The sequence below is a fragment of the Taeniopygia guttata genome, chromosome 18, assembly GCF_048771995.1.
Source record: "Taeniopygia guttata chromosome 18, bTaeGut7.mat, whole genome shotgun sequence".
NCBI lineage: Eukaryota > Metazoa > Chordata > Aves > Passeriformes > Estrildidae > Taeniopygia > Taeniopygia guttata.
Window position 1 is genome coordinate 6,962,501 of NC_133043.1, and position 22,069 is coordinate 6,984,569.

General features: G+C 42.2%; 1 protein-coding gene across 4 annotated transcripts; it reads right to left on the reverse strand.

Annotated features, from left to right (window-relative positions):
* Positions 1-588: 588 nt before the first annotated feature.
* NARF (nuclear prelamin A recognition factor) lies at positions 589-21,901 on the reverse strand. Of its 4 annotated transcripts, none has more exons than XM_002193784.7 (12): positions 21,481-21,901; positions 15,957-16,004; positions 15,488-15,568; positions 14,496-14,639; positions 13,170-13,302; positions 11,533-11,667; positions 8,626-8,744; positions 7,675-7,804; positions 6,887-6,959; positions 3,911-4,048; positions 3,272-3,429; positions 589-2,711 (listed from the first exon to the last, which is right to left on the reverse strand). In XM_002193784.7, exons 2-12 carry the CDS (start codon positions 15,981-15,983, stop codon positions 2,470-2,472), a joined length of 1,380 nt encoding a protein of 459 aa, XP_002193820.4. In that variant the 5' UTR covers positions 15,984-16,004; positions 21,481-21,901; the 3' UTR covers positions 589-2,469. The 4 variants fall into 4 exon arrangements, with proteins under 4 accessions (XP_002193820.4, XP_072793178.1, XP_041575835.2 ...); XM_072937077.1 differs by lacking the exon at positions 21,481-21,901 and adding an exon at positions 16,692-16,756; XM_041719901.2 differs by lacking the exon at positions 21,481-21,901 and adding an exon at positions 16,457-16,569.
* Between the last annotated feature and the right edge of the window lie 168 nt (positions 21,902-22,069).

Consider the following 22,069-nt stretch of genomic DNA (forward strand, 5'->3'; position numbering starts at 1 on the left):
GGAAAACATATGGAAATGTTTGCTGAATTAATTAAATTTTCATACAACTTAGTGATGAAAAAAATCCCTTGTCTGTATCAGGGCTGATTTTCATCCTTTCCTCAACTGTTGGATCAGGTCACACACAAAACAAGATTTTTTCCTGTGTTTTTAAGTTTCTCTACCCAGTAACCTCAGCACAGCCAGCCACTCTCACGTGCTGGCTTCACACACCATCATCATCCTCCCCAGCACAAGAGCTTTAAAGCCACAGGGCTTTTCTGCCTTGCCAGGAATCAATATATTAACTGACAATTCTAGGGAGCAAATCACCATTTCCTACAGCAATCTGGCAACTTCCTCCTTCCATTTTGCAGAGTTTGAGGTGCAGCTGTAATCCAAAAGTCCCATAAAGTGCTGATACAGTATTGGTGCCACAGATGTGCCCCAGATAAAGCACTGGCCAAAGTGCCACCAAAACAGTTCAGGGCTCTGCTTCCAGAACAGCAATGCAGCTCTTCTGTAGTTTACTGAAGATTTCCTCAGAAAAGCAAACTGGTTTTGTACCATTTCACCCAGTACACGCACATAAAAAAAATAAGCAGACTGTACAAGGAGCAGCAGAGATATAATTTAAACATGCATCCAGCTAGAAACCATATATACAGAGAAACAGGCCTATACAAACAGAACAGGACCACTTTATTACATTACAATTCTGGTGGAGCTTTTGGAGGAAATCACGGCAGATAAAGAAAATCAGACCGAAGGAGGTGGATGTTGCTTCTGAAAGTGATCTGTTTTGAAATGCCACACAACACCCCCACCTTTCTCCAGCACACATCTATTACACTTCCAGCTACACACAGCTCTTCCCACAACTCCTGGACTCCCTGTACAGAGGTAGATTTCTGTAGATGTTCTGATATTGCACCACGTTAAGTATGATTCTTATCACAAGGAACAATTTGCAAAGGCTCATTTATATAATTCATGGGCATAATCTCATTGTGGGCATTTAGGTAGTGCAGTAAATAACTTCATTTGCACTTGAAAGAAAACATCCAAGTGCAATGGTTTGTTATTTAGGTGGAGGTCCAATGGAAAGCTGCAGTTTTTTAACAGCTTCACATTAAGAGAGCTGTTTCTTGTCAGCAGGGTGACACTTCACTGTCTCTCTCCTTTTCAGCCTCCCTGGTCTAGCCAGTGCCAGGTCTTGCCCTGCCTCCCCTGATGCTTCATCCCATTCCACTGGGTCCAGGTTAAATGTGCATTTTAAACACTGACAGGTTTTTGCAGGATTTCTTACTCATACAAGCAGTTGTAACATTGAAGAAATTTGCAAGAAGATTGATTGAAACTGCATGAAATGGTTAAAAAAGCCCATCCACACTCAGGCTGCATAAGGAAAGCTAGAACTTTGCTAGCTTCAAGCAGCCATTAATTGTGAACAGATCTGATGCTATCAGGAAAATCTGAAGAATTCTGGCAGGAGTCTTAATTTCTTTTGTCTATCACATTCTTGAATAACTCTCTGACAACTGGGGAAGTTGCAGCCAAGCTGCACAGCAGTACCACTTCACAATGTCTGTTAAGTGAACTTCTATGGCATATTTATAAAAATAACTGCATGAAAAATCACGATGCCAGCATATCGTAACTCTGATGAGCTCACAAGCATTGCTCAGTATTTTTTCTCAGAGGCACCCCAGGAAGTTATTTTTTGCAGAAGTCTTTCAACATGGAGATAAATGAAAGAACAATCTGGGCATGTTCCACTCTCAGAGAGAAGCCAACACAAGCAGCACCACTACTCCTGGCTGCAAGCTTGTCAGAAAACTTACATGGGAAGAAAGTTCTCTTTTTGTACCAACCAACCTATTTGGAACTACTTTAAATGAACCATTTAGCATTAACTTCCCAGATTCAGTTTCTGTGAAGCATTCTGTGGCACGACATCTGTAAGAAATAGTGGCTAGTTTAGAACTGAGTATTTTTTGTTGAATTATGGATATAAGGTTCGTAGAAATTCATTACATCTCTCCACATACTCACTTGTCCTCTAAAAGGGCCGAGGAAAGTAAATCCCAAGTTACTTTACACCAACTGCATCAATACTGAAATTCCTGTTGACTGTTTTCCTGCGATGATAGGACTGCAGACCTAGAAGTAAAATCATCTCACCCTCCTGGAGGAGCCCATTTTGTGCAGCGAACCCTTCACTTCAGGGAGAAACTTGATGAGGAATCACACTCCCTGTCCCTGGCAGAATGGGCTTATGTACCTTGTAAGATCAGGCTTTAGAATGAAGAACTCCATTGTATGCAGGAAATGACAAACAGAAAAGTTAAATGACAGTGGCAGGAACCAGGGCTTTTGGAGACTTGTCTGGTTTTCAAAGCAATGGTTCTTCCCAAAACCATGGCAGCTGGGCAGAGCCTCACTGAGCGCACAGAGGGTGCAGTGCTGCCCTGCAGCCCAGCCCTGCAGTTACCATTTGATGTCCAAGCTGCTGGTGCTTTGATTCACTGCACTGTACGTGGTGTGCAAAGTGTCCTGGACCTTCCTGGAGTCCATGCCCTCCAGCCAGTCCTGGTACATCCTCTGCACGTGCAGGTTGGCTTCTGGCAGCCTGACAGGAATCGCAGTGTACACCTCTTCCATCTGGGCAAGCAGGGCTTTGTCTGGTTTGCCATCCTCAGTCTGGGCCTGGCCCTTTCCATTGAGGCACCCTTAGGAAAAAAATAAATTAAAAAGATGGAAGGTGATGGAGATTTGATATGAAAATAAAGTCTCTGTTAACTCAGAATTATTTTTTCACACTTCTCTAAAGAAAGTTTTTTTTTAACTTCCTCCCACGCTGTTACAATTTGTATTTACCTAAAGTGACTCCAATATCAACTTCATCTTAATAGAAAGGAGGTTTCCATATCACAAATCTTTCTCTGCATTCTCCACGGTTTTATGATCCTAATTATGTTCCTTGTCTTTTCTTGCCCTTGACAACCACCATTTCAGAGCATCCTCTGAGGTTTGGCAGTGCAGTGCTGGCACTCATTTATAGGTCAGAAGAGAACAAATAACTAATGACTAAATTTAGAAAACTCAATCATTTTTTGAGCCAACTCTGCACCTGTAATTGGTGTTCTGGACCCTTAATAAACAGCGGGATTTTAAATTATTAAGAAGAGAATTAAGAGGGAATGAAATGAATTGTCTGCCTTTAAGGCAGCTTTCCTTTGAGATTCAAGATACATGTGCAGAACAACTGCAGGTCCACAATTATTTTTACCTCCTGGGCAGGCAAGGACTTCTACAAAATGGTAGAAAAACTTCCCTTTTTTCAACTTCAGGACCATGTTTTGGATATTTCTGAAGCCATAAGCTGCTGCAAAACGCAGCACAGTCTCCCCATCCTTTTCAAGGGTAACTTCTTGAAAGTCCTTGTTCCTGTCAAGACACAGAGAGAACATTTTAATCCCCTGCATTCCCAGAGGAACAATCCAACTGTGCCAGTTTGTGTTCAGATGCTCCAAAGGGAGCAGAACAAGTGAGATCAAGGTGAACTCTTCCACTTTCTGAAGTGAGTTAAGCAGAAGTTGGGGTGGAGTCTTTGCAATAGAATTCTACTTAATTTCTAAGTGCAGGTAAGGTTTTAATTAAATGATTACCAGCAGGAGCTGCTGTACAGTGAGAGACTTGCAGGTTCAGAGCAGGTTTATAGCCTGTAGCAGCCAAAGACCAGGTTAGCAGTAACTGCTTTCACTGCAGCACCAACCACAGCAGGGGAAGTTCCTGGCCTGCAGGAACGAGTTCCTTGCCAAGAAGGAGGCCAAGTGTCTAAGGGGCATTTGGAAATACCAACTGGAAATACTTTCTTCTGTTCTAGCTCATCCACTCTATGTAACAAGGATACAAAACTCTAACTTACTTTAGTGCTTTGTAGGTTATCTCCTTGACATCCACACCAAAAAGCTCCTTTGCAGCGTGTTTAAAAATGTGCTCCAGGTAACCATCTGATCTCTTCCCGTCATGCCTTACTACATCTCCCTCCTTTAAGCCATCAAACCTTAGGGAACAAAAAAATGGGAGATCAACTCCAAAAATTTCATTCTTTCACTTCAATAAAGTAGTGTATCTCCTCTTCTGTCTCCCCCACAAAAAAGTGTTTTGTGGCACTGAGAACACATTACACTTTTATTCATTACAGCTTAAAAATGTGAATTATTCAGGACAGCAGTGAGATGATGAAAAAAAACAACTAAAAAAAAAGATGCAGGGCCTTCCATGTTGAGAAATATTAAGCAACAGTAATTTATAAGAATGGACCTTCATCACAATCTGATGATTTTGTTAACAACCTTTTACTGCTCAAGAGCCATTTTGGTGAAAAATTACTTAAATAAATGGTCATTTTTTGCTTGTGAGAATACAGAACTACTTCAGAAGTTACAAGTTCTGATAGTAACTGCTGACAGTTCTGCTTTAGGAACTGTTTGTCACAGTCTGTAACATTGTGCCAGTAAAATCACACCAAATTAGTAGAGCTACAACCAGGTTAGAAGAGTATACACTGAAAGTAAGTGCTACACTGTGGTTCAGGAGAGAAAATGGGAGATCCTATCCCAAGGGCATCTACTGGAAGTTCAACTCTCCCCTAGTTAAAAGCAGCTCTGAAGGGCTCACATTCATACAACTGTTTTAATACCCAGCACTTTATCACAAATTGCTGCTGTGCTGGGGCTTGTTTTAAGAGGATGACTTCAAGTCGTTTAAATTTCTCTGCAAGATCTACTTTTAATACCCCAGAAGAGCAAATATTTAAATCATTAGGTCTCATAGCTGAACCAGTATTATAAGATTAGCCCTTTAAAAAAGTAACATTATTTTCCAACATAAATTGAGGGCACTTGGCTCGTTCAGGCTGGAGGAGACTGAGGTCAGACATCACCAGGATCTGCAGCTGCTCCTGAGGGACAGCTCTGACCTCTGCTCTGTGACAGTGACAGAACCCAGGGAATGGCTGGAGCTGTGCCAGGAGAGGTTTGGGCTGGATTTTGGGAAAGGTTCTTCCCCCTGAGGGTGCTGGCACTGCCCAGGCTCCCCAGGAGGGATTGTTGGGGGGTCTGTGCAGGGAGAGGGACTGGACTGGGTGATCCTTGTGGGTCCTTCCAGCTCAGGGTGTTCTGTGATTCTATAAAGTGAGCCAATGAACTAGCACATTCTGAGTAACAGCTTGTCCTTTCATTGCACAGGCTGATAGAGAATTAAAATCCTGTCTCTACGTGACTCTGACACAGAATTACGTGACTGTCTCTGTGATTATTCCTGCAAGAACTTTATTCATTCTCATTCTGTGTGACAATCTCAGGTAGAAGCAACCAAAGAGCTGCACTACAAACACAGCTCTGAACAGGTTCCCACTGACCCACTCAAATTTCTCCCCTCTAGGTCCAAGCAGGATTCTAGCTGGAACTGGAAGGGATTTTTCAAAACTTCCAGAGCTTTCTGTTTTGTGCAAGACAGCACGTTTATTGCTCCACTAGCAGCCCCTTGGAAAGATACCAAGGAACATCTGTCACAGCTGAACAAAGATCAGGGAGAGCAGCCTCTGTAACTAAGTCTGAGAATTAAACACCACACACATGCTGCTCCCTGAGCAGAAGGGATGGAAACAAAAACTCTCCAATGCTTTGTGTGCTTCTCATCCAAAGCACAGTCCAGTTTGATCTAATCCTGAAAAACCGACTGCTGTCCTCAGTATAAAAAACAATTAATTACCATTTACTTAAAGGGTGCTGCTTCTAGCAACCTCCATGAACATATTGGGGAGTGAGAATTTACTGCCAGGATGCTGCTGTGAGAGAGGGGAGCCCAGAGCAGATGGTCACCCCCAGGACTGTGTGCCAGCAGCTTTTTGGGAGGCAGCTGCACACAGATCAGGCTGCTGAGCTCTCCACAAGGAGCACAGGAGAGCTCTGAACAGGGCCAGCAGCCCCAGACAGCCACACTTCCTAGCAAGGCTTGAACTTCATACACTCACATCTATTATTAGTGTAAATAATCAATATTTATCAATACATAATAAATAATCCTTAAATATCAATCAGGAGCTACACAAATCTTCAAGTCATAAATGTTAGAAGAGTTACAGTATAAGGGTCATTACCTCAAGTTATCTGCTTTGTATTTAGACAGTACATGTAGATTTATATTATCTGTTTTATATATAGCAAGAACATCTAAGAGAATATTTTTGTGGGTTTGGCCACTATATAAGGGTGAAGCTGTGGTATACTCAGGCTTTGATGCAGGTTTTGTTCTCTAAAAAGAAAAAACATTCTTCTGAGCAGTTTTACATTTATGTCATGGGGAAAATGGATTTATAGAAAATTCTCAAAGGTTGACAGAAAACTCACATAGTGTACATCTGTATGCAGACGTTAAAATAAGAAATACTGACTTAAAAATACCATAGAATAAACCAGACATTGTTAAGAGAGTAACTGAACTAAAAACAAGTTTCAAAAGATGACCTTACAAATAAGACTAGATCCTTTAGAGAAATAAAACTATAAAAAATGCATTGTAGTAAGACCCATGAGGACTAATTTTAGATTATTGACTTTAAGACATTTACAACATAGTGTAGCTAAAACTGATAAACCAAGAAACACTTACAATGTGTATTGTAATTAAGAAATAGCTGGCTTCTGATTTTGATAGCATGAATTCTAACACTTGCATTGTCTCACCCTTCAAATGAGACTGAAAACAGAATAAAAGTTTTTAAAACATCTTACCCCATCTCTAAATAAAAAAAGAGCTTTATCCAACAATGTTAAATATGCTGCAACATGTCATGTGTCATTAAAATAAAGAAGCAATCCACAACAGAACTACTTACAAACTATCTACAGCTACTTCAGTCACATCTTTCATCGACACATTTTTCTGTTCCATTATTTGGACAATTTCACCTGTAGGAAAACACATGACATTTTACTTTCAACACAAAGCACAGCACACACAGTGCCTCTGTTTCAGAGATCAGCATCCCAACACCTGCACGTGCTTTGTGTCACATTCTCCAGCTCCTCCCGCAGTGACTGAGGAGCCTGACAGTTCCTGCCCCAAAGAAAAGGACAATTCCTGCCCCAAAGAAAAGGGGCCTTCAGCTCGCCCAGACTCTGCTTAGATCCTCAGCCTTTCTGTTAGGCCAAGTTTGGAATACCCAAACTACACTGCAGGATGTCTGGACACTAAGGCTAAAGACAAGATCCTCACCAAAAGGCAACTGGTGCCATGAATTAGGAAAAATTCTTAATAAAATAATGACCATAGACAAGCCAGAAAATTGTTTTAAATATGGATTTGCATAACTTTTACCTTCTTTAACAGGCTGTCAAAATACCTGATTTTTTAGATGAATAGAAACTTAGAAGGAAAGGGACACGTCACTCTGCCTTCCCTGTGCACTACCAGGAGCACAAAAATATGTATTAATTTTAATTAAAAATTTAAACTTTTTTTTTTTTTGGCAGAAAACGTACTTTCTGCCATAGCACTTTTGGCAGAAAAAAGTCAACCTTGTGACTAAAGCAGACTTGAAAAAATCAAACTCTGGCATAAAGGCTATTCTAAATATGGTGATTCACTTATATATTCATAGATGATAAGTTTAAAAAAGTTCACCTGATGTCAGGACACAATCAACTTCTGCTGAATTATACAAGGCAGTGTAGAAATCTTCCCTCAAGGCTTCCAGCTTTTTGTCATAACAAGGTGCCACGACTACATGGAAAATTTTATCAGGAGACAAGTTCTGTGGAATAGAGAAGGGAGCACATGTGAACTCCATGAAGAGCAGAAAGACAGCTTAAAGGATGACAGGGACAAAAATAGTGACATAAACCTCAGGAGTAAGTCCCTACCCATTACATTTAAAGAATTTTCACACTGATAATGATTTGCCAGAAGTCAGCATCAGCAAACTTCCAAAGTCAGTCTCTGGCTGGACCAAATTCCGTCAGACCATGTTTTCTTCAGCTTTTTGATTGCCTTAGAAGTGAATACAAGCCAGGAGTTCAGAGTTCTGGTTTCTGGCTGTCACTCACTCACTTTCACCCAGAGCAAGCCCTTGAGAATTTGTCTATCCACGTGCAGACAGCAATCCTTCCCTACAGAATGTTTTAGGTATGATAGGTAAAGAAGAGCAATTTTTTCAACATATAAAATTGAGACTAAAAAGGCTAGCTCCAAGGATACAGTGTTTTTATTGAGCTCATATAACAGGGCAATTTCCACATTTTTCTCCTCCACTCCTGTTTTGGCTGTGCTGTAGAACTACACAGGCAGCATTTAACAAAAAAACAAACAAACCAACAAACCTTTACTGCTATGGATTTAACTTGATTCAAAAATATTTAAATCCATGTTGCACAGGGGATGCAAGGACTGCAGCCAGCTCACACTGCACTGTATGAAATGAGGTGCTTTGTACATTCTTCTCATCATGGGCACTTCATGGCACAGAGCACCATTTCTTCTTCAATCAAGGACAAATGTAATATACTAAGATCTGTATCTCAGTATTAAATCCCATTTAATAGAATATAATGGTAAAAATAAATCAGAATTACTTACCTGCTGCCTGGCAAAGTAGCCCTTCACTAGGGAGCCCATGATCTGCTGTGGAGACTTTGCAGTGCAAATGTGGGAGGTCACCAGGTTGGTGAGAACCCTTTCAGCATATCGGATCCAGCCTGGAAGCACAAGAAATGACAGGTCAGAGAAGTGACCCATAGGCACAGCAAGTGGCAGCAGTCACTCAACACATCCTGAAAATGATGACACCTTCACAACAGGGAGAACATTTCTGTGTAGGCTGGAAGCCCCACCTTGGGAACCATAGGAAACCTCAGGGCTCCGTTAATAATGCTTTAGTCAATAATTCACTGTGCCATGAATTCTAGACCAAGGTCCACTGTGAATTTCCTGACCTGTTACCCCTTCTTCATGCACAGATTTAACAAAGCAGAAAGAACAAGAGCCCAGCTGACAGAAATTTGACCTTCTAGACCTCAGCCCTTGGATCACCACATACTGCAACAACTGCACTGTTTGGCTGCTTAACTGTAACCTGTTTTTTCTGAGATTTAATATCCCTGCACCCAGCCTGCCTCCCCTAGAACAGAAGAGTCAATGAAAGCATTATTACAAGATGCACATGGATTAAGCTTAGGAAAAAATGGCTTATTTTACTATTGTTAGAGTAGCCACACCTTCAGTCAGCCATTTGTTGGCTTGTGTTGTCATCAAAAAGCAAGAAAGCATTAAAATTACCATATAAATTCCTGCAGTTCTAGCTCAGAACATGTTATTTTTGGTAGTTTCTTGTGTGATCATGAAGATGCATGTATGCATCTGTAGGAAGTGCAAAAAATCTAAGCAAGCTTTTGCAACTGTAAAACCCCATTCCTGGAAAAGGAAATTGATGGACTGGGACAAAAGCATTAGAATCCTAAATACTTATGATCTTCCTGCTGCTGCTGCAAGTCTGCCCCATCTGGGAGGACACAGAGGTTGGCAGTACCTTAAAAACATCAGATTTTCCAGAGCAAGTGCTTCATGTTGCTCACCAGCTTAGTACATTAAGGAAGGAAATTGATTATTTTGAGATATTACATATACTATCAGTAGTAACACTACTGTTCTTTCAACAGGAAAAACCAAAAATGAGCTCAGTTTCTCCCCAGAGAGCAGCAGGAGGTGAAAAATTAAAATAGGGACAAGAGAAGAGCTTTTCTCAGGTTCTGGACTATGCAGGCTCTGCTCTTTGCTCATGGTGGATGTCACACCCCAGCCTGCTGCAGAGGGTGATAGGACTGTGCAAAGTCACACACCAACATGAAAAAAAGAGTAAATATATATAAATATATATGTAAATATATAAAGAGTAAATACTTGAGTTTGCATTGACTGTGCATCTACAGAGCTATATAAAAAACATTTAGTGCCAAACACCCAATAAACAACATCTCTGGGACACATTTCTGTAATCTGGGGGTAGAAAGAGGAAGGAGAAAAATGAACAGAAAATGCACACAGAAAAATAAGGACAGGAAACACAGTGAACAACCTCACTTGTAAGATGACTAATCAGGATTTTTGCTTTCTCTAATTGCTGACAAAACATACCATGTTTTCAAAATGGATTTAAAGTGATATTCTGGGTTAGTTTCCCAGAAATGGAAAGCACACATGCTTCTGTTACCATCTCTATCACAATAGAGAGCTGACACCAAAAGCAGCACTGAAAGTAAAAATCTTGTGCAGACCACACAAGGACAAGGAAAGCGCTCCATTAACTATTTTAAAGTATTTCCACTGAGAGCAGCACAAAATCTGAGCTCTGTTTCCAGATGAAGCAAATTAAAATTACCTCAGGAATTCTAAAAGAAATCCTCAGGTTTTGAATTTTACCTAAAGCACATACAAGACAACAGACCTAGGCAATGGGGGTGTTTTGCTGCACAGGTTTCACATGAAAAAAAGCAATATATGATATGTCTGCTCCTGAAGATAAGAGGTTACACCAAGATAACAGTAACAGAAAAAGAGACATGTTTTTAATACATATATGTAGTAGTTAAAGCATAACCCAGATATTTCCACTACAACACACACAGAACAAACAAAAATAGAAGTATAATTCAAACAGCAGTATTTAAAATTCAAATCAATGACAACAGCAGATTCTGGGGATCACTGACTGCAACTCATCATCACTCTAACATTTCTTTAGTAAATGCAATCCACTTGAGTTATTTCCAAGCTATCTGGTATTTTTATCAGCCTTTTGAAAAGCAATACTATGAGCGTTAGGGTGGAGTTGATGAGGGTGTTAGGCAAAGGAATTACTTCTACCTCCTTTTTGATACTTTTTTAGGAATGTGACTTTTTACTTGAATTGAAATGGTGCTGTGCTAACAATGGAAAATTGGGCAGTGGCTGCATGTTCTGCATCTTTTCAGCTGGTACAAGTGCAGGTTCTGCTCATAACAGAACGTGTTCTCAGGAGTGAGACATTCAGTGAGTCAAGTCTGTGACATTTCATGTGAGAATTACTTTCCAAGTGTCAGACATAATCCATCTCACAGTCACCACAAGGAATGTCACTTGCTACTTTCCCCTAGGCTTAAGTGGCAAGTTCTAAACTTTGCTTAAGGTAACAGAGGTTGTGGTTTAATTCTAAGTTCCTTTAAGATTATTTTCAATGAGGAAACTCCCTGTTAAACTTTGAGGTCTGAACACACAAGAAGCACCCACTAAACTCCTCCATTCCAGTCTGATTCTCAATTCCAAGCACTGACATGCACTCAGGATAACCAATGATACTGGGAACAAATCCTGTGTGCTTGGTGTCCCCCAAAAGCAAATTAAAAATGTTCTATGTAAGGCTCCCAGAGAAAGCCACCCTTTCCTCAGCTCCTTGGTGGTTCCAGTGAGACTGGTTTGAAGGGCAGGAAGGATGGATAAATCAGTTCTCACCAGGGCAAGCAGAGGCAAACATTGGTAAGGCATGTTCCTCCTGGTTCCTCCGCTGGTACCGCTGCACAAATTCCCTCTGGCTCTCCAGGATACTGAAATCTGCAGCTATAGTGGTGTCAAATACATAATGCACCCCTAGGGAAGCAAGCAGAAACATCACTACAATGTTTTCAACCTCACAAACCCCTTTTCAAAGTTCCAGGCCTATGAAAAATCTTGCAGGATCAACAGGTATTTTCCTTCCCCTCTGCAAATTTTCACAAACAGCAAGAAATAAAAGCCATACACTGGAAAATCATCTTCTACATCCAGAGTTTAAAGAGGCTAATGCTGCAAGGAGCACTGCAAACACTCTCTGCTTTGTTTCTGAGCATCCATCACCTTTAGCTCAGTTGAACAGGATGTCACAACTCCTGGCTGACATGCAGTGACTCCTGCAAAGCAATGCTCTTTTCAAGACATGCTGAAGTCACAAAAAATCATATCCAGCTAGGAGGCATATCTGCCATTGCTCAGGTTGTTTGCAGAGGTACAGGAGCATATCACCAACACAGCAGAGACCTTCTGGCTGCTCCTTTGGCAACACACTCCCTATAAGCCTACGTAACACTGAGCAGATCCCCACAGAAGTGAGGGTAGATAATGAATGCATTCTAGGAAATCTGGGGCCCACCAGAACTCAGGAATGCTCCGAGTTGAATATACACTGGGTACAGAGATGCATCAGAAAAAAACATGAAAAATTATATATATAGATGGGAGGAAACTGTTTATAGGTTTATTACTGTTATTTTTCTTTTTTCAAGTAAATTTTAAAAATCCCAAACTTATAAGGAAAGTGGCTATTGCTTTTTAAATAAAAACTTTGTATATTATGAGCAAAGGAAATACAGCTTTAACATAAAACAGGCCGATACAGTTCTTTTAATTTCAAATTACAGAAAAAAACCAGAACTAAAACTTCTAGAGATACAATGTGTCAAAAGGACTGAAGGAATAAGAATAACCTTCTCCCTCAAGTTCTAAAATAATGGGAAGCTTGTGACTAAGAAATCTCCCATTCCAAGAAATCTCCCCGATTTCTTGGTAGCCAAGGTTTTGGAGGCAGCTCTACAATGTCCTTCTGTTCTGTGACCTTTCCCGTGAGCAGGAATGTCCCCAGCCTGTTTCTCACACTGCTCTACGTGGCACTGGTGCCTGGCTGCAGCTTCACAGAGCGTGGAGGTCAAACCCTGAACGAGCTGTGCAAGGGCACTTTAGGACTGCTTAACAAAATACCATGGAATGGAATCACACCACTGGTTTTGCTTGGGAGGAACCTTAAAGCTCATCCAGTGCCACCCCCTGCCATGGGCAGAGCCACCTTCCACTGTCCCAGGCTGCTCCAAGCCCTGTCCAACCTGGCCTTGGGCACTGCCAGGGATCCACAGCTGCTCTGGGAACTTGTGCCAGGGCCTCCCCACCCTCATTTCTTCCTATTATCTAATCTAACCCTGCCCTGTTTCACTCCATGCTGTCAAAAACCCTCCCCAGCTCTCCTGCAGCCCCTTCAGGTACTGGAAGGCTGCTGAGAAAGCAAAATCAACCAAAATGATCCCTCCCTTTCTGCTTCACCACCATAATAAATGCAAACTTACCAAGACTTTTGAGGAAACCACAGAGTCTCTTGGCTGCTTCATTCACAGAGAAATTGAATTTAGCAGCAAAATAAGGCAATGACTGAGGGCAAAGAGACACTGCCAGTATTTTGTGTTTTGAGGTATCACATTTCTGGTAAGTGAAACAAAGGAAAAAAAATGTCATTACAACAGGGTAAGGCTCCCTGCTTTCTCTTCCTTTCCCATTCCTGGAGTTATTCCTTGGAGTCTCATGCTTCAGTGGGCCACATCATTAAAAACCCTGTGAAACAACCCTCAAGCTGCAGCAGAACAGGATGTTCTCTGATCCTCACAGTGTTCATCTCCAGTCATCTGTAGATGTTTCTTTTACAGAACTCAGGGGAAATCCACCCCTCCTAGGACAATTCTGTGGTTAGTTTCTGTGTGGCGTTAAGTGAAGTTAAAGGACATTCTGATGTTCTAGTAGGATGAAATATTCTAGCAAATATGAAAAGAGATGTATGTTTAAACATTTATAAAGAATGTTTACAGAAGCAGGGATGTTTTAAGCTATAAATACAACCCTCTTAACAGGACCCATGTGATTATTTCCCCCCCCCCCTTCTCTTCTAATTTTCTCAGGTATGACAACATCATTCTGTATGGACAGTTCAACTCCTTCTAAAAAAATATAAGTATTATGTAATTAATCTATATTTATGACACACATGTACAGATTAGGAAGTTGTTTCAATTCTAGTAGCTCTTGCACAGAAGTCTGGAGCAGAACTAAAATAATTAATTTAGTATCAGGTTCTAAAGATCTGAGCACTATACAAAGCAACTAACTTCTAGAAAAAACAGAACTCAGCAGAAAATAAAACAGCAATATAACACTTACAAGGTTTGCTAAGAATATGGACAAAATGTAGCCAGGTTGAATGTATATTTAAAAGAATGCTAATTTCACAAACACGTCTTTATAGGTTTGTATAATGTGGGTATACCAGCACCAAAACCACCCAGAACAGTCCTAGTAGTGAAGGTATATATATATATGTATAAACACTAAAGTACAGAATAATTTGTTAGTGCAGTAATGAAATCATCACATTGCCAATAAATTCTCCTTCTGCAGGTGCAGTAACTTTCCTCTGGTGTTTATGTTAAGTGCTGTGACCTTGCAACTTCAGTACAGAATAATTTTAAGTACTTTTAACATTTGTGTTGCCTGACTTCCTCTTTGCAATAAGCATATCCTGACAAACCCTCACATTATCTGCCTTGGGAAACCAAGCTGCTTAGGCATTCTGTAACTGCCTCCTCCTCACAGAAAACAGTGGGGTATTGTTTGGGTCACTTTACCTTATTAAGGTTGAGAATACGAAAGAACTCCTTCTGATTCTGCTGGAAAACTCTGGTTCCTTCTTCCAATGTCATGCAACTGTCACAAGCTAGGCAGTCGCTAAGGAGTATTTTAGCATTAGCCAATGTATCAAACTCATTTTTCTGGTGGCAAAAAAAGAAGTAAACAAGAGTTGAATACTGATCAAATTATTTTCAAGATCTCTGCAATGAGCCAGATGAAAAGCTAACACAGCATTCCCATTTGTTTAAAGCAGGACAATCCATGACACTTGCATAACGTCCAAGATTATTTGCAGGTAAACAAAATAATATGTTCCATCCCAGTCATAGCTCTGCTCCTCCTATTACTGTGAAACTGCAAAACGTTGAAGTGTAAACAAAAATCTAAATTTAGCCCCTAGTCCATATGCTAGTAATTTAATTTGCACTGTGCTTCAGAGCTGACAGTCCCCATCAACTCACTGAGCAACTGAGAAAACTTTCCCTTGAACTATTAAAGCTCTTTAACCAGATGTCCCTCTAACAGCAAGGTGGCTTAGGCTTTGTAGCACGAGGTAAAACAAAGAGAACACAGTTCTACAATTGTTCTGAACATATTCTCTGAGATCAAGAGTTTCACACTATCTGCAGCTCACTTGAGAAGAATGAATACTTGGATATAAGGAATAAGTAGATATTTTGTCCACTTGTACTATCAAAACTCATCTTCTTACAAGCTCTCTGTTCTGAAGACTTGATATAAGTGTTTTGGCACTCCAAATTTTTAGAATTTCTGTTTTGTGTTTGCATACTAAGGGCTTTTATTGCACCTTTTTCCAAGCTTTTGGACTCACATATTAAGGGATGTATACAAGAGCTCATAATTGTTTTCAACTGCTTGTTGTTTATTATTATACTTAATAGTTGAAAGTTGTCTCCTTTCAACCTATTTTGGGGTCCACAAAACAAAATAATATAGACTCTAATACAGATTTTAAAGGGAACATTACCTCTTCAGAGCCATTATTTGAACTCAATGCATCAACAGATGTACTTTGCGTATCGTCATTTTTCTGTTTTTTACTGCATTCCTGAAACAATACATAAAACGCGTGGATTATGCAAAGCCTGTTCACCATTCTGTAAAAACACTTCTGCAGAACTGTTCCCATCATTAACCACTGAGAGAGTTATTTACACACGCAAGACCCTGCGTTCAAAGTGCAATTCCTACGATGGAAATCATTTCCCCGGAATTCCCCTGCTTTATCGGTTTGAGAGTTCTGGGCGGTTTGGGGCTGCCGAGGGCACGGCCACACGCCGGCGACACCGCGCTCGGGGCTCCCCGGGAGCTGTCCCGGCCGGGCCGCGGTGACAGCGGACGCGCGGCTCGGTGACCTTGGGGCCGGCGGGGCTCCGAGCCCGTCCTCGCCGGCGGCATCCCCGCATCCCCGGGCAGGACCCGGCCGCCGCACTCACCTTTTTGCTGCAGTTCTCGCACTTCATTTGCCGTGCTGGCCGCCGGGGCTGCGGGACAGGAGAGAGCGGGGCGGGAGGTGAGAGCCGCAGCAGCAGCAGCAGCGCCGGCCCGCCGCTTTCCTCCCGTCCCCGCCGCCCTTTGTTGCCGCGCCCGCCCCGCCGGGCGGTCCCGGGGCGGGGGCGGCCCCGAGCGCTCACGTGTCCCGCAATTCCCTCGCCCGGAATCGCCCCGCAAACGCGGCCGGTGCTGCGGGCGGCACCGAGCGGCCCCGGAGGAGACGAGCCCCGCGGGGACGGTGCCCCCGCAGCACCGCACGGGGAGCGCAGCCCGCACCGCCGCACCCCCGGCTCTCAGAGCTCCCCGCACCGAGGTAAGGGAGAACGGGCGGGCACGACCCGCAGCTCACCGGCTCCACAGGGAAAAAAAAAATAAACAACGACAAGCGAAAGGCCCAAGGCAGCCTGTCAGGGGGCAGCGGGGCGCAGCGCCGGTCCCGTACCTGCCGCCGGGGCTGTGCCTGTGGCCGCAGAGCGGGCGGGGCGGCACCGCCTCCTCCGCCGCCTCCCCCGGCCGCGCCCGCCGGGCTCATTGCGGACCTGCGCCGCCGCACGTACGCGGAGGGACGCCCCCATCCCCATCCCCATCCCCATCCCCATCCCCATCCCCATTCCCATCCCGATCCCAATCCCAATCCCCATCCCGGACCCCCGATCCGCAGCGATCCGCCCGCTTGCCTTCCGCGCCCGGCTCCGCCGCTTCTCTGGAGCGTCCCTGCCTATTTTTTACAACGCGTTCCTCTGTTATATCGTACAAAGGCTTCCCCCCCCCCCCGGCAATTTTTGTTTTTTCCCAATGGCTTTAAAGTGAAATGACACTCTGCCAGTTACTAAATACAGCATCATCACCATTTTATTTAACCAATATGCTGCGATTTCCCATTCCTGTAACAAAACACAAGTACCAGCGATGTTGTTCCCAGCCAGGAATCACAAATCCTCATAACAGGATTATTAAACAGACATCAACCTTCCACAGACCCAAAGGCCCCGGAGTATTAATCAAGATGTTTATGATTTCTTGTTTTTCTGAACCTCAGGTTGTAGGATTTAGACAGAAAGGTTCAATCAACATTCTGCTCCTTTTTTAACCCCCGGCCACAGGAACCCATACGTACACGCAAACGCCTACGGCTACACAGAGAAGCTTTTCAAGTGTAAAATGACATTTTATAAATTAAACCACAGAACTTCCAAAGAACATGCAATTTCCTGCCTAAACTGCAACTTTTCTACAACACTGGGTAAATCCCCTCCTGGTATAGTGACCTCTAAGCCACAGATGGGTTTTGAGCACAAAGGCTGGAAGCAGGCACAGCCAGAGAGGTTTGTTAACCAAAAAACACAACTTTAAACACTTGTTCTGTTTTAAGGACACTAAAGATAACCCCAGGGAAGAATATAGTGGTTTTTTTTTAAAATTTCAGACTATAGGTGAGTTATCACTGAGGTCAGAGAAATCAAGAATACCTCAGCTTAACCATGATGAAAGCAAACAGAAATGTTTTCATACTTACCACTTAAAGGAAAGTAAGCTAATGCTGCTTTATGTATACCCTGGAAAAAATATCACTAATCCTGGCTTGAGGTAAAAATTGTAATAGCTCTGGTAATAATTTTTGTGCCTCTGCTCTCTTCATTCAAAATGCTCTCACATTTCATATTAGCCCAAGCTTTTTACAAGCACCACAACCACTCCTGTGCAATTCCTATGTGACCTAAGAATTTGCATTTCCTACAGACTTGCTGGAATATAGCATTGTCTGACATCTTTCTTGTTCCTGGGATTAGTATTTTCATACAAAAAAAGCTGTGCCAACCTCCCACCTTATTCCACCAGGATACAACACCTATAGTTGCATTGACCAATAAGGTGATAGGATAGATGAAAAGTTCTAAATTAGAAATGTATTGAGATTTGCATTTAAAGGCACAGCTAAAATCTTCCTGTTTCATACTCTGATTAGACCAACATTTATTATCCAAAACTGATATAGTGATTCTTCAAAAGACATGTCAGTTTTAAATATTTCTGTAACTGCACAGATCATATTTAAAATATTTTTTATTTCACAGAATCAAAGAGTAGTTTGGGTTGGAATGGAACTTTGAAGGTCATCTAGTCCAAACTCCCCTTCCACTAGACCAGGTTGCTCCAAGCCCTGTCCAGCCTGGCCTTGAAAGCTCACCAGAGATTCCCATCCCTGGAAACAGAGTCATCTGTTACAGGACTGGATTAAACACATTATTCTGCACATCATCAAAGGGCAAAAGACTGAATTTCCCCCCATATTTTTTTTTTGTATTCACAATGAAAAACAGAACTGCACCGAAATGGAAGGATTTTGCAGAAATATTGAGGACATCTTAGGTACATACATTAAGTAGCCCTATGTCATCCTTCGTCTTAAGAATACTTGGATAGAATTTATTTCAATTTAAAAATTCAAACAAAAAGAGCTAAAAGTTATACAAACTGAAAAGTGTGCAAGGAAATCTGTTTCAGTGCACAGTATAAGGTTATATTTGTGAAATCATTAGATAATTAGATGTCTACTTTATTTTACTGCCAAGAGCACTTTCTGCTTTCCATGAACTATGGATGCCATTTTCCCCCAGAACAGTGGATCTTTGATACCCTGAGACAAGAAAGCACCATCCTGCTTTAATCTGGGGATGGTAACACTTGCCACCTTTGCAGGGCTGCTTCCCAAAAGCCTCACTCTCTAAAAGCTTTCCTATGCCAGCAGTAGGTAGCACTTAAAGGCATCACTTCTTTTATGGCCACTGTTGATGTATTTGGCCTCTGTGGCTCCATGTAACATTTATCCCTGCACTGATACATGCTGAATGAAATGGAGAAATAATAATTTCCCTGTAAAAACAGTGTGCTGCAAACAACTGCAAAGTGTTACAGGCTTTGCATCAGTCCTGCAGGGCAGTGCCAGCTGTAAATGGCACAGTGACAGCACATGCCACTCCCCAGCTGTCAGAATTGGGCAATAACTTTTGGCTGCAGCTGGTGAACATGTATTCCATGAAATCTGTGCTCTGCAGGCTGCACACACACTGTTCCCACCGAGGTCAGGGGCAGCATGGAGAGCTGCTTCTGTGGGATGAGCTCATTTCTAACAGGACTCGCAGCAAATTCTGTCCAGCCAAAGCATTTGGTGGCTGCTTCCAAGCAAGCACTCTGGGAATTTATCCTGGCAGTTAGCAACATCACATGCTTATTGCATAGCTGAATTCCTAAGTTTAAGACCTTAGGGCAGAAAAAAAAATATAAGGAGTTAGAAAATAATATTTAGGGAAATGGTCTGAAATAGGAAAAAGCACCAGAATTACAGACATGTCAAACTAATTCAAAATAAAGTCCAGCTCTGTTCTATCTGCATGTTTTTGGGTTTAGGTCAATAACTTAAAAGTTACAAGTGTGTTTACTACACAAATAGAACATAAACACTTCCACAGAATCTATTTTTACATTGGTGAGGAAGAAGTCTACAAATAGTCAATCACATATTCCTGAATTGTTTATTTTGGAAAATAGTTTTTGCTTCTGCAGCAGTGGATTGGAATTCATGCTGTTCTTTAAGTCCAGGCTTTCAAAATGCTCCTTCTTCCTTTTTCTATTGGTAGGGAGAACAGCACTCACCTACTTCAAAGAGCTGGTGTAAAATCTCCAGATTATAGAAAAAATGCTGTGAAAATTATTAATGGATAGCAGAATCTTACCAGGATCCTTGCCATATTTGTTTTGATTGTGTATATATGTGATATTTCCCATGGTTGAAAAAACATCTCTGTAACTTCATAATTAAATTAAGTCACATGAGGTTATTCTAGTGTGACCTTTGAAGAACTGCAGAAGTGGCGTTGCTGATATTTTTGCAGTTAGTAATATAATAATAAAACATATGCTGTGTGGTTTACGCTGAGTGGAGGGGACAGATGAATTTCTTGCTTATTCAAGAAATAACACAAGAAACCTTTTGTCTTGTATCAATCAAAACAGCTTAACATTTGGTTCCCAGAGAAACCAGTTGCTTATCAAAACTGATTGACAGCTAATTAGACATAAATTTCTTCCCAGAAGACTCAGTCAGCTGCTTGTTTGGGTTGAGCACATGTGATACTTATTACTTCCTATTTTTCATCCAAATCCAGCAGCTGGTACCTTGTGACTCACAAGCAGGCCAATTCATTCTTGCAGTTCCTCACTGCCTTTTCCCATTAACACACTTAAAGAGAAACTGCACATCAGCTGGTATTTTCCAGTACTTACACTTAAATGTCCTTACCATGGACTCTGGGGTGTTTTTTCCCTATCTTCACTCTGGAATGTTATGAAAATCACTGATTAAAATCTCAGTTTGCCAGACAAGTGTTGAGAACAGCTAAACAAACTTCTATCATGTCATGGCCTGAGCAAACACTCCAGAATATGTTAATGTTCGGGAAAAAAGCCAAAAATTGAGGATTTCACCCAGGAAGGACATTCCTGTGCAACTGAGAGAGGACCAAATATTATTTGTAGATGAAGTTACACACTGACTTAGAATAATTTAAGAAGTTAAGCTAAACTACAGATGTCTGCACTTCACCCATCCTGCCTGACATAAGCAGTTGCTCTAATGGATTGAACAGGAACAGCTTTCCCATGTGAATGATGTTTGACTGAAACATGAAAGATTTTCCAAATGCAGCCTATTTGTCCACAACAGGAAAATTACTCTGTATTTCAAGTGAATTAGAAACTTTTCCTCCCCAAATAATAGATTTTCAAACCCAAGCCTTCAGCTGATGTACAATTCAGAAAACTCACGTTGGACCTGTAAGATTATTGCTGATATTTCTGCTTTCCAAATACAAGTGATGTTTAGGTTTTAGAAAAAAACAAGTTATTTGTTGGTGAAATTGCCTTGTTGAAGTCTAGAGCTTGATTATGTTTTAATGATCTCAGACCTAGCGGAGGTTAACAAGGTCTGAGAAAAAAGGATGCCTGCTGGCAGTGGACACAAAGAATTCAGAATTTAGGGGCCATCTGGCAAGAACTCCCAATATAAGGAAGAAACAAATGAAGCCAACTCAGCAACTGTGCTGAAATCAGCTCCAAGTGGGTAAAAGGTAATTCTGGCAGGTGGAATCTGCAACCACTGACAAAAGAAACTCACCTACAAGAAGGAAAGACTGCGCATGCAGACTTATTAGCATGACAAATGAATCATTATCCAATAGAAGACAGAATACTAATTATTAAGAGAACTATGTAAGTTGTAGCCAGTGAACGTTAATGTCTCTGTTTGCTAAAATGTGTAAGTAGTTAAAAGCATTGGTGTGCTTGATTTGTGGAAACCACCTTGCATCCTGAGCAGAATAAACATCTCCATCCTAAACCAAACTCTGTGTCTGTATTTAGAGAGCGCCTAAAATCGGTAACATCTCCCCGCAGACGTTCCAAACCCACCTGAACGCGTTTCTGTGTCAGCTGCTCGAGGTGTGTCAGCAGGGTTTGGCCTAAGCGATCTCCAGAGGCTCCTTCCAACCCCGACCGTTCTGCCACAAGCCAAGGCTCAGCACCGGCGCTTTTGTGGCAGTGCCATCGAGAACCCAGATGTTTCCTGGCCTCCCCGAGCTGGGGACAGCCCCCAGGGCAGCCCTGTTCCAGCGAGGGGCTCCCCTGCCCTCTCCGACCCCCTCATGCAAGGGGCCGCGTCCACCTCACCCATCCCGGGTCGGTCCAACTGGATCCACTGCGGCTCACCCACACACCCCACAACAGTTCACTCCTCTGGCCACGCGAGCTTTCTGCTCTTCCCAAGCACCGCTAAAGTAAAACAACCAAAGAAACATCGAACGCTCGTACTTGCGGGCGGAGGCGCCATGCTGAGTACTGGCAGCGCGCCGCCATCTTGGCGCGGCGCTGCTCTCACGGGCGGGGAAGGGAGGTTCATGGCGCATTCTCTGCGCCATGCTGAGTACTGGCAGAGTATCTTAGCGCGGCGCTGCCCTCACGGGCGGGGAAGGGAGGTTCATGGCGCAGCCCCTGCGCCATG